Source organism: Labeo rohita, chromosome 3, assembly GCF_022985175.1.
Source record: "Labeo rohita strain BAU-BD-2019 chromosome 3, IGBB_LRoh.1.0, whole genome shotgun sequence".
Classification (NCBI taxonomy): Eukaryota; Metazoa; Chordata; class Actinopteri; order Cypriniformes; family Cyprinidae; genus Labeo; species Labeo rohita.
This window is the reverse complement of record NC_066871.1, coordinates 19053423-19065816: the sequence shown is the minus strand read 5'-3', so window position 1 is coordinate 19065816 and position 12394 is coordinate 19053423. Positions and strand designations below refer to the sequence as shown.

The following is a 12394-nucleotide window of genomic DNA, read 5'->3' as shown; positions in this document are numbered from 1 at the left end:
AGCAAAAAATCATTAGGATATTAAGTAAAGATCATGTTCCATGAAGATATTTTGTATATATATATATATATATATATATATATATATATCAAAACTTAAATTTTTATATAGTAATATGCTTTGCTAAGAACATCATTTGGACAACTTTAAAAGCGTTTTTTTGCACCGTCAGATTCCAGATGTGTGTGTAACGAGTGCGTAAGAACAGTTTCACACAAAGTGTGAGAAAACAACTTGTACTTATATGAATGTGTGTAAATATAAGGACAGAATATAGCACATACGCACCGATGATAAATGAGGCTCCAGGGTCTCATATAAAAGTGAACCAAAACAGTAGTATTACACAAGGCGGGCCAGGGCTGAAACCATACTGCGCATGCGCGAGTTAACGCGGTGTGCGCAATGTTTTCAAATGGACAAAGATGTCTGGCGTAGCGATGTCGATGTCCAACAATCGTCACCCAAACATGAACAATTCATACGATAACTGCGGTTCAGAAGAGCGAATGGATGTTGAAATAGACGCTGGTCACGCTGGGACAGACCGGGGAAGCTTGGAGACGGGAACGCGAGCAACATGTTCATCAAATGGCAGTGGCGGGGAAGAGGATGAGGCGGAGGCCGCGGATCGAGAACGAGAAGCCACGGGCTCGAGTACTCCGCCCTCCGGGGATGGAGTGTCGCACGGCGGCGGCAGAGAGCAGGAGGTGTCAGTGGAAATTGGGGAGACTTATCTGTGTCAGCGGGCGGACAAAACATGGCGTAAGCTCATAACGGAAAATACTTATTAGGATATTATTCCAGAAACACTTAATTTGCCATTTGTAGTTAAATTCTGTATTACTTTTGTATTATATTATTGTTATGAAAACCATGCTGATTGAGAAATGCATACGCGACAGCCCATGCAAATCCAAAATGTGCATACGTGTTCTGTGTACGTATTCATTTGTTTTTTTACTTTTCTTTCAGATTCAGCAGAGGTTATTCAGTCCAGGCTAAATGAGCAGGAAGGAAGAGAAGAGTTTTACGTCCACTATGTTGGATGTGAGTGGAGCTGTGTTGTATCATTCTGATCATACACAAATGTTTTACAGGATTCACTGAGCACAAGCTTTCTTTTGTCATTTGCAGTTAACAGACGTTTAGACGAGTGGGTTGGAAAGGCTCGTTTGGCACTGACAAAGACTGTGAAAGATGCCGTGAGAAAGAGTGTGGAGGAAGGTGGTGGAGGTGAACTCGTGGACCAGCCAGAGAGGAAGATCACACGAAACCAGAAGCGTAAACATGACGAGATCAACCATGTACAGAAGGTACCTGTCATAACATTTGTGACCCTGGACCACAAAACAAGTCATGGGGTCAATTTTTTTTAAATTGAGATTTATACTTTATCTGAAAGCTAAATAAATAAGCCTTTTTGTTGATGTATGGTTCGTTTGGATAAGACAAAATTTGTCGGAGATTCAACTATTTGAAAATCTGAAATCTGAGTGTGGGAAAAAAATCTAAATATAACCTTTAAAGTTGTCAAATGAAGTTTTTAGCAGTGCATATTACGAATTAAAAATGAAGTTCGATAATTTTGACCCATACAATTTATTGTTGGCTGTTGCTAAAAAAATACTCGTGCTACTTGTGACTAGTTTTGTGGTTCAGGGTCACATTTCTGCACATCTAAATTACACTGTACTCAGTTTGATCAGTGATTTGTCTGAAGTGGGCAATGTCACTCAGATAGCAATGTGTAATTATTTTTATTTTTATTTTTTTATAGCGCTTTTCATGATACATATCGTTGCAAAGCAACTTTAGACCAAATTAACGTTTTTACAATATATGTAGTAGTAGCTTACTAGTGTTGACTATGTCAAGTTGATGTACATACAATTATTGACTGCTTTTTTTCTTCTTTCAGACTTATGCAGAGATGGACCCCACTACGGCAGCCTTGGAGAAAGAGCATGAAGCGGTAAGAGGGGACAACATTTGCATAACACTCACTGGAGAAAAAAAAATCTGCTTTGCAGTATCACAGTGCCTACAGTGTTTTCCATCAATATCAGTAACAAAATATGTTATTGTTGCTTTTATTTTCAGATCACAAAAGTAAAATATGTGGACAAGATCCAGATTGGGAACTTTGAGATTGATGCATGGTACTTCTCTCCATTCCCTGAGGACTATGGGAAACAGCCTAAGCTTTGGATCTGTGAATACTGCCTGAAGTATATGAAGTATGAGAAGACATTCAGATACCACCTGGTCAGTCCACACAATGGTGTTGTTGTTGATGCACACAGTAACTTCTGTTATTAAACCATAGGGGGTGCTATACATCTTTGTTAATGAATGTAAAATGCTTGGAGTGTTGCAGTAATGAGGTATTTTTGTAGGCCAACCCAGAAGCTAGCATAACCTTGTTTCCCTCAAAAAAATAAAATAAAATGGATTTTTCCAGTGGCTTACGGAATTTCAGCTTGATTCTGACACGTTCATCAAGATAATTTTCACAAATGAACCCACCTTTTTATGAATTACATGTAAATACAATCACCAGAAATAAAAAGTAAAAGCTATAAACATGCTACACCACAGTTGGATGACTTCTGCCACCACCGCTAAGTTTGTTAACTCTTTCAATCTTTATTTAAAATCTACAAGTTGAAAAGTTTAGTTAAGATGGTGTGTTCTTGTCTTTCTTTCTTCAGTCGAAAAGAATTGAAGGTTTTTGAGGAAATCATTCCAGGATTTTTCTCCATATAGTGGACTTCATTGGGAGCCAACGTTTTGAAGGGCCAAATTGCAGTTTTAATGCAGCTTCAAAGGGCTCTACATGATCCCAGTTGAGGAATAAGGTCTTATCTAGCGAAACAATCAGTAATTTTCTAAAAAAAAATGTAAAAATATACAAATATATATACTTTTTAACCGCATAAGCTTGTCTTGTAGTAGCTCGACCTTGTGCATTACGTAATTGTATGACGTAGGCAGAAGTACCAACCCACTGTTTACAAAACAAACATGCAAACATCCCTTACAAAAACTGGTAAAACAACTATGTCGCACGATGTTGAAGTTGGAGGAGAAAATGAGATGTTTTTCACCCTACTCTACCTTTTTAAACTTAAGTCCACAGACGAAAAGCTAACCCTCGTGTGACTTCCAATGTGACTACATAAAGTGTGAAGTCGAGGACGCAGAGCTAGTGTAAGACATGGATTAGTGGTTGAAAAGTATATCATTTGTTTTTTTGGAAAATGATAGATTGTTTCGCCAGATAAGACCCTTATTCCTCATCTGGGATTGTGTAGAGCCCTTTGAACCTGCATTGAAAATACAGTTTGGACCTTCATCCTGTTGATCCCCATTGAAGTCCACTATATGGAGAAAAATCCTGGAATGTTTTCCTCTAAAACCTTAACTTCTTTTTGACTGAAGAAAGAACAGCACATGAACATCTTGGAAGACAAGGGGGTAATGCTTTAATTTAGGCATTGAACCATAAACCCATTCAAAAAAACAGGATGATAGAACCGGAAATGCAAAAATCCTGTCTTATTTGGGTTTTAGGGCTCATTCCTGTAGCACTTCATTTTACTAGCATTTGTTAATCGATCAGTGTTGATTTTAATTTGTGTTTTGTGATAGTTTTATAGCATTTCTGTCTTCCCAGAGTAAGGTTAATGTTCTTGAATTTATACTGTCTTCTGTTTTCCAATTCTTTGTTCCCCAACGGTTCCTGTTTCAGTCACAGTGTCAGTGGCGTCAGCCTCCAGGCAAAGAAATTTATCGCAGAAACAATATCTCAGTATACGAGGTTGATGGGAAGGATCATAAGGTGAGCCAGATCATATGTCCCGTTAAAACCTGGAAACGAATGATTTGATGACAGATTTCAAACTCCTATGCGGGTGTATTTAACAGTTTGTCGTTCTCACTGTCCTTCTCACTGTAGATCTACTGTCAGAATCTGTGTCTCCTGGCAAAGCTCTTTCTGGATCATAAAACGCTTTACTTTGATGTAGAGCCATTCATCTTCTACATCCTCACTGAAGTCAACAAACAGGGAGCACATATCGTGGGTTACTTCTCTAAGGTAAAGTGTATCTTCAGTTGTTTTTTGCAGTGAATCTGATCATTTGTTTCTTTATTAACAATGTATTCTTCATGAGCAGGAGAAGGAGTCTCCAGATGGGAACAATGTCGCTTGTATTCTCACTCTTCCTCCATACCAGCGAAGAGGATATGGAAAATTTCTAATAGCATTCAGTAAGTTTTGCCCTGATTTACCTCTCAGCAGTTGTTCACTAACCACTTTGATACACTGATAATTGTTTTTTGTCTCATATTCTTCTCAGGTTATGAGTTATCTAAGCTGGAGAGTACAGTGGGGTCTCCAGAGAAGCCTCTGTCAGATTTAGGGAAGTTGAGTTACAGGAGTTACTGGTCGTGGGTACTACTAGAGATTCTGCGAGACTTCAGAGGGACGCTGTCCATCAAAGACCTCAGGTACACATCCGTTCCCAAATACAAGAACAAATCTGCTAAGGCTTTGATGAAGAGATCTAACTAATGCATAACATCTTCACCCACAGTCAGATGACAAGCATTACTCAGAGTGACATCATCAGCACACTACAGTCTCTGAACATGGTCAAGTACTGGAAAGGTCAACATGTCATCTGTGTCACACCAAAACTTGTAGAGGAACATCTCAAAAGTGCCCAGTACAAGAAACCACCAATAACAGGTAACGGATGTGGAAAATGCATGTGATGCCCCTTGTTCTATTGTTAGCCTTATGTTTGTGTTATCACGAGTTTAAACATTTACATTTTGTTTCCACAGTGGACACACATTGTTTGAAATGGGCGCCTCCAAAACACAAGCAAGCCAAGTTCTCTAAAAAATGAGGCCAGTCATAAACATCACAAAAAATGAGTGAAACTGCCCCTTCACCCCAGATGTTTTTCACCGCTGACCTAAACGTCATGTAGAAATACTTTCTCCAAGAGGGAAATGTCTAAGATTGTACATTCGCATTGTAATGAGTCTGTTATTTTTTTTAATAAATGAATAGTAATATTCATGTCATTGTTTGTGTGTCAGCTTTTTTTTAAGTCAGCATTTTAGTGCATCAGTATGGTACTTCAGTTCTGTTATGTGAGGCAGTTTAATATGTATACCGGACTCCACTTCATTTTCTTCACGTGAAAGAAAAAAGTTGTAAAGTCAAGCTACATTATGCTTAATTATTTATTAGACAGTATGGAATTACCAGTTGCACATGCAGCACCTGTCTGGCTTTTAGGTGAAAGTTGATCTCTATATACACTGTGCTGAAAATAAGGTGTATATATATGTAAGATAAAGAGGATCAAATGACTGGCTTTTCAGTTTGAGGAACAATAGCTTGGTAACAATAATACTTAAGGAAGTGATTTTTATACCACTTATACTGAACTACACTACCACTCAAGTGTTTAAGAGTTTTTTGAGAAAGTGTTTTTTTTTTTATTTAAAGAAGTCTCTTCTGCTCACAAAGCCTGCATTTATTTGATCCAAAGTACAGCAAATATTTGTACTATTTAAAATAACCATTTTCTATTTTAATATATTTTAAAATGTAATTTATTCCTGTGATCAAAGCTACATTTTCAGCATCATTACTCCAGTCTTCAGTGTCACATGATATTTCAGAAATCATTCTAATATGCTGATTTGCGGTTCAAGAAACATTTATTATTATTATTATTATTATTATCAATATTTAAAACAGTTGAGTACATTTTTTCAGGATTCTTTGATGAATAGAAAGATCCAAAGATCAGGAGAATTTTTTTTTTTTTTTTTTTTTTGGAAAAGACATTAATTCAGCAAGGATGCTTTAAATTGATCAAATTAATTGATTTATGATGCTAAAAACATTTATAATGTTACAAAAGATTTCTATTTCAGATAAATGCTGTTTTACTAAAAATTCTATTCATCAAAGCAACCTGGAAAAATCTACTCAGCTGTTTTCGACATAATGATAATGATAAATGTTTTTTTTTTAACTTCAAATCAGAATATGAATCTAAAGGATCATGTGACTGGAGTAATGATGCTAAAAATCAGCTTTGAAATCACAGGAATAAATTACATTTTAAAATATATTCAAATAGAAAACAGTTACTTTAAATAGTAAAAATATTTCACAATTTTACTGTTTTTGCTGTACTTTGGATCAAATAAATCCAGGCTTGGTGAGCAGAAGAGATGTCTTTAAAAAAACGTTTTATTATTACTATAATAATATTTGTTATTTTTTTTAAACTAAAATGATAAATGATGTGTTCCAAATGTATCAGGTTAACTATGGTGTTTTGGCAGGCTTCTTTTTTTTGTTTTAATGTGAATAAGACGATTCAAATTTGGTTAATGTAGTGAAACGATAAATTAGTTGTTACTGTTGTTTCACTATAAATACCATTATTTAACTATGGTTACTGTAGTAAAAACCATAGGTAATTTTCATAATTGAGTAATGGTGAAAACGTTGCATCTAAATATAGAAAACGCTCTTACGAGATGTTAAAAATCTGTTTATTTAAAATGTCTTGAATATTAAATATTTTTTTTCAGGCTTCTGTGCCATATAATGTGCTGCGAATATTACCGTGTGGCTTAAGAAGAGATTACTAAAGGCTCAGTTTAGTTTAAGTTATTACCAAAAAAAAAAAAATCTCAGTGTAACCGGGCGGCACGTACAACAGGAATTCTGCTCTCCTCCACTGTGTGAATCTTCTTTATGTCGAGAACAACGGGCTCATTATTTGGGAGGAGATTGAGACGGCGCTTTGTGATTGGACGCTGGCAGCAGGTAGAAACGCACAGGTACTTTTCACGCATTCTCTGGCAAATGAAGATTCCTGCGTTTTCGCTCGCTGAGCTTTTCTTCCTTCTCAATCACATCAGCATCTTTGTCTTAAGCTCTCAGCGCAAATGTAAATTAATGCCGGAGAGATACGAATATGTTACGTTTTCAAGAGGCATCACAAATGTGTAATTTGGCGCGACCAGAGTCCTCGGATGTTCGAGGTTAAATCGTTTTCTTTGAGTCGTTTGACGTTTTTTATTGTTAGAGTATATGTGGCTGGATGATTTCTCCTTCGGATATTGGACCTGTGATATTACAAGTAAGTTTTTGGAGTTGTTCATAACCATGTTAATTGTTCTTTCTTGAGTTAAAGCCCAAAAAGAGTCACATGGGCAAAAATATATATATATATATATTTTTTTTTTTTTTTTTGTAAAACATTAATATGATTATTTACAGATACTTAACCAACTAAACAGAACAGAATGACTGATTCGTGGCTACAGACACTTTTTGTCTTGATGTTAACAGGTAAGTCTTATTAGGGTGTAGTACAGGTCTATTAGGACAACTATTTGATTGACTGCATTCATGAAATTCATAATTTGTCTTTCTGTGTCTTAAAAGCTTCTAGTCTGTCAACGTGTGTGGCACAAGGTAATTATTTTTCAGTTTATGGTTCAGTGACAGGATTTGGATATCTGAGATGAAAGAGAATTCTTTTACATTTTTAATTTAATTTTAATTTATTAATGTATTATTTGTGCCCTTAAGAATGTAACCTTTATGTTCTTTTAATACAGTTTTTTTTATAATGATTTAAGAAAATGATTAGAAGTGAAGAAAATTATTTAAATTAAGTACTAAATACTATACTGGCACAAAATACTTTATTATTTCAATAACAAAGTCTTCAAACATTTAAACAAGGTATTTAAGGCTACTCTATTTGATGTGAACAAGACAACTTTCTATTAAAAGGCCAAAATATAAAAAATGATTAAACTTTTGTAACAGTCATAATCGTGTCTATAATGGTTTTCTACTGTGGTTACTGTTTTCTTGTCACATGACCGCAAAATTGCCCTTCCTGCATGTCCATTAATTTTTTTCAAATTTTATATTCTATATATTATTATTATTATTTGAAAAATAAAATTGGTTTACTTATTGGCTTATTTTTAATTTTTTTTTTTTAATATGAACAAAATATCATGCTAAACAAGTTTTTTTTCATTGACATTATTGTATTCTGCAGATTTATTTATTTATTTATTTATTTATTTATTTTATCCAAAATGACTCATGGTTTCACATTTTGCCAGTTAATGTTCCCTAGAAATTGAACCCATGCTCTTGAGGTAGCTAGCACTATGCTGTACTGTTTGAGTTTCAATTTGCCAGTGACTTACAGCAAATCTCCTGACCGTCACACTTTAGATCATTTTACTTGAAGCCTCACATTACATACCTAAATGACATAAAGTGAAAATATGTTAATCACAGTTAGAAAAAAAAGTGTATTCAGGTCATATTGGTTTGAATTTCATTGGCATGCATTTTTAATAGCTTAATAGATCTGTATTTTAAAAAAATGAGCAACACGTCATTGACCTTTATAAACTTTCTCCTCCTCCTCTTTAAGTTTGTAACCTTACCCACAACTGTTTTCACTCACACCTATGCTCCTGTTTGTGTAGCTCCTTATTAATATAGTGAGAAGAAGTAATGATACTCTAGGGGTGTTGTAGGGCAGGTGTGATCTGGTAAGAACATCTCTGCTGTGTATGTGCACTAAATCTCCTCTGACCTGTTCACGTAAGTGTGCGGCAAGCCTCCGCTAGGGAAACGCATCGTGGGAGGAGTTGAAGCATCAGCGGGGTCATGGCCATGGCAAGTGGACATTCAGATGGGAGCCAACGGCCATGTTTGCGGCGGATCCATAATTGCAAAAAATTGGGTCCTCTCTGCAGCACACTGCTTTCCTAAGTAAGTAACCATATTATCAATGACAGTGTTGATTATAGAGAAGTTAATGTTCTTTATCTGCTATCCTCAGCCCCTCAGAAGTGTCTTCATATCGCCTGTACATGGGACGCCATCTGCTCAATGGCTATAACCAATTTGAGACGGTCAGTCAGGTGCAGCGAGTGGTTGTTCCAGAAGGATACTCAAACCCTCAGGAGGGCAGAGATGTAGCATTAGTGCAGCTGCGCTCTCCGGTCACCTGGTCAGACAGGATCCAGCCTGTGTGTCTGCCATATGCTGGATTCGTGTTCAACAGTGGAACCTTATGCTACGTCACAGGCTGGGGACACACACAGGAGGGCGGTAAGTACATCATAAAGGAAATAAGGGGTAACTAACTACAGCAAATAACAGATTTTTTTTATTGCCAAGATATTTAAAGGGGACATCGGATGCCCATTTTCCACAAGTTGGTATGATTCTTTAGGGTCTTCATAAAACGTCTGCAACATATTTTGGATAAAATTCCTCAATGGGCATGTAAAAAAAACACCTTTTTACTAGTCAAAACAGCTTTGTTCACAGCAAGCTGTTTCGGTGCATGTCTCTTTAAATGATGACGAGCTACAGCTCACTCCATCCCCTATCGTCTGTTTTTTGTGTATTTGGTAGCGTGTTATAATTGAAAACAAAACTAATCCACAGCGTCCTCAGTGGCTCTGATGTCGGGAGGAAATGAAGACTCTTGTGTTCGCTTAAACATCCAACTACAAAACACTTGCATTGCTTATGAGACATTGTTGTCGCTACAGTGGCTCGAGTGTGGAGAAAATGGCAGACAGGGACAGCATACAACTGGCTAAAGGCTGAAATGTGCTAATACGGGACAGTCTGTCAGTGGTCGTGGGCGGGGCTAGATCAATATGACATCATACTACTCAGAAAATCAAAATGGCTTGATAATTGAGACTCTTTAGTTGTTTTGGAGATTAAAAACTTGAGTAAATGGATTTTTATTATTGTAGGGTGGTTGTGCCCACACACTGCTAACACACATTTATATGCAAACTTAAAAGTTAATTTTGCATCCAATGTCCCCTTTAAGTGGGAAAGGAGGAGAAAGAGGTTTTTTTTTTTTTCATAAAATGTAAATGTTATAAACAGTTTTGTAGCTATGTTTTATTTCTGTGTCTTCTATGTTGTTGGCAACACTAAAATGACAATGTAAAAGCGTTGCCAAATTTATAAACGCAAATACCCACGGAACGTAGCTGAGAAACTGACATTATGAAGTACAAATAGAAAAAAGGTTTCTATTTAGAGTTTTTGCAGCTGCCTTCAAAGATGAAATAGAAATTTTATGTGCACAATATATTCCACAACACATCAGAGTGTGCAGGCATGTTCATGAATGTGAAAAAGTCATAAAATCACTGGAAGAGCATAAGTTAACTCAAAAATCTAAATGTGTCAGATTGAGAGCCAGAACATAACGTAAGATTCAGAAGTGATTCAGAGTGAGAAACGATTTCATTTATGCAAATTGTCCATTGCTGCTGAATGGAAAAGATAAAAATGATTTGACATGGAAATGATAGATAAGAGATAAGACTGCTTTCTGTCAGTAGCAAATACATGTATCATATAATGGTCATGCAAAGAAAAAAAAAACAATGTCTGGACAAAGCTTTGTAGCTTATTTTGTAGCTCATTTTATCTCATGTTAGTTTAACAATGTTTAGGATGTTTGGTAAAAAGTGTGACAAAATCAGTATTGTTATTTGCATTTTGTAATTTGCTTTCACTCTGTTATTCCTTTAAATAGTTTCCCTCACTGGAGCCGGGGCGCTACGGGAAGTGCAGGTGCCCATTATCGACCAGTCCTCCTGTCAGTCAATGTATCAGATTTTGTCATCTGATTTAGTAACAGTCGACGTCCTATCGGACATGATCTGTGCTGGATATATGGAGGGAGGCAAGGATTCCTGTCAGGTATGTGATACTATCACACTGCCATTGTACTGACTATAACACCATGTAGATAACATAACTGTCTCTTACAGGGGGACTCTGGAGGCCCTCTGGTTTGTCCTGGTGGCAATGGGACTTGGATTCAAGCAGGAGTTGTAAGTTTTGGACTTGGGTGTGCTCAGAAGAACCGTCCAGGTATCTATTCCAGAGTCTCGAGCTTTGCTGCCCTCATCCGCAGCACAGTTCCAGAAGCTCAGTTTTTCGGTCACGCTCGGAGGAACGAAAGTCAAACATCTCTTGTTTTAGGCCTCTGTTTTGCATTAGTACTTCTGTGGAGATAGTAGATTAGTTAAGTATATGCAATGTACATTTTTATCACCACAAGCTTTGTTTGTGTGGCACTGATTTGCCATGCTTTGAATGCTTGTACCCAGTGCAAAGGTATTGCAAATTATTTTTAAAAACAATGTGATACGTGAGATTAAGATTAAGAGAGTAAGATTTATTTTATGCTATTTCAGTAATGTCACCAAGACCTCAGAACACTGTAAAATGCCAATATCCTATTTAATAGGATAAGTACAATATGATTTTGTATTTCTTGTATTGATTATTTGTATTGAAAAAATGAAATTGATTTAATTGCATAAGGCATATTATTGCACATTACAGCTTGGTGTGTTCTACTGCTTTCACGCATGCATTCAATACCAGTGTTGTAACTTCTTAAAGTCCCCCTGTAGTGAAAATCAAGATTTTTATGTTGTTTATTTGTCTATGTGTTTTTTAATATGCTTTTAGACAAACCATGTGCCAGTCCATTAATCAACGCCATTGCTAAGTATTTTCTCCTTAAAACTGTAGTTTCCCAAAGGCTGTCCCAGAAATGCGGTTTGAAACAGCCTTTTTTTTTTTACTACGTCACATTGGTTACTAACTTCAGTAACCAATCACGTCAAAGGATAGATTCCTATCATTAGCATGCAAAACATACCAATATAATTATCAGCACAAAGCCAAATATTAAATAGTAGAGCATTTAATAGAGCACAACCACTAACCGCTAACCGCTAACTTGAAAAATAACCCGCGGCAACAGTGTAAAAGTAGCCCGGAGTCAGACGCACCTCTCCCGCATTGCCGTCTGCGCTTCACTCGCATATGGTCGCGGGCGCGAACTGGAATCACAAACTAGGCTTCATTCGAGCCTGCAAGGCATTTTGAGGGCACAACATCGTCAAGTAAGTAACTTTAACACATTTTACAGTATCCACTGTAGTTGTCCGCTAGTAAAAACATTTTGATGAACATTTTGATGATCACAGATCAGTTTTAAGGGATAAAAATCTTGACTACAGGGGAACTTTAAGTATGTTTAGAATTTATATTAAATTAGAATTCCATCTGTTTTCCCTTTTGTTCGTGTTTTTATTTATACATTTCTTTTTATTATTATTATTATTATTATTATTAGGATAAGCAGTTATAGTCAATGCAAAGCGAGATGAACTTTCACACATACCTAAAGATGCTTTGTTTAACTTTTCTTTAAAGAAAATACATTTTTAAGTCTGGATTTTAAGTGGT

The 12394-nt window shown here is 36.3% G+C and overlaps 2 protein-coding genes across 2 annotated transcripts; both read left to right on the top strand.

Annotated features, from left to right (window-relative positions):
• Nucleotides 1-358: 358 nt before the first annotated feature.
• kat8 (K(lysine) acetyltransferase 8) lies at nucleotides 359-5097 on the top strand. Its single transcript, XM_051106784.1, has 11 exons — nucleotides 359-765; nucleotides 976-1050; nucleotides 1138-1316; nucleotides 1922-1975; nucleotides 2104-2268; nucleotides 3755-3844; nucleotides 3962-4102; nucleotides 4182-4275; nucleotides 4365-4515; nucleotides 4602-4756; nucleotides 4855-5097. Exons 1-11 carry the CDS (start codon nucleotides 426-428, stop codon nucleotides 4917-4919), a joined length of 1509 nt encoding a protein of 502 aa, XP_050962741.1. The 5' UTR covers nucleotides 359-425; the 3' UTR covers nucleotides 4920-5097.
• Nucleotides 5098-6882: 1785 nt separating this feature from the next.
• si:dkey-16l2.17 (serine protease 33) lies at nucleotides 6883-12208 on the top strand. The gene is made up of 7 exons (XM_051106791.1): nucleotides 6883-7187; nucleotides 7328-7399; nucleotides 7496-7525; nucleotides 8692-8857; nucleotides 8928-9199; nucleotides 10662-10828; nucleotides 10900-12208. The coding sequence occupies exons 2-7, from the start codon at nucleotides 7354-7356 to the stop codon at nucleotides 11146-11148; spliced, it is 930 nt and encodes a 309-aa protein (XP_050962748.1). The 5' UTR covers nucleotides 6883-7187; nucleotides 7328-7353; the 3' UTR covers nucleotides 11149-12208.
• Nucleotides 12209-12394: the final 186 nt, after the last annotated feature.

What these genes read in the sequence shown, in the direction of transcription:
- kat8 (XM_051106784.1), top strand. Translation starts at nt 426, where the DNA reads ATGTCTGGCGTAGCGATGTCGATGTCCAACAATCGTCACCCAAACATG. An exon ending in TTACGTCCACTATGTTGGAT is followed by an intron (nt 1,051 to 1,137) that starts GTGAGTGGAGCT and finishes TGTCATTTGCAG; the next exon opens with TTAACAGACGTTTAGACGAG. An exon ending in CAAGAAACCACCAATAACAG is followed by an intron (nt 4,757 to 4,854) that starts GTAACGGATGTG and finishes TTGTTTCCACAG; the next exon opens with TGGACACACATTGTTTGAAA.
- si:dkey-16l2.17 (XM_051106791.1), top strand. Translation starts at nt 7,354, where the DNA reads ATGACTGATTCGTGGCTACAGACACTTTTTGTCTTGATGTTAACAG. An exon ending in TTTTGTCTTGATGTTAACAG is followed by an intron (nt 7,400 to 7,495) that starts GTAAGTCTTATT and finishes GTGTCTTAAAAG; the next exon opens with CTTCTAGTCTGTCAACGTGT. An exon ending in GGGACACACACAGGAGGGCG is followed by an intron (nt 9,200 to 10,661) that starts GTAAGTACATCA and finishes TCCTTTAAATAG; the next exon opens with TTTCCCTCACTGGAGCCGGG.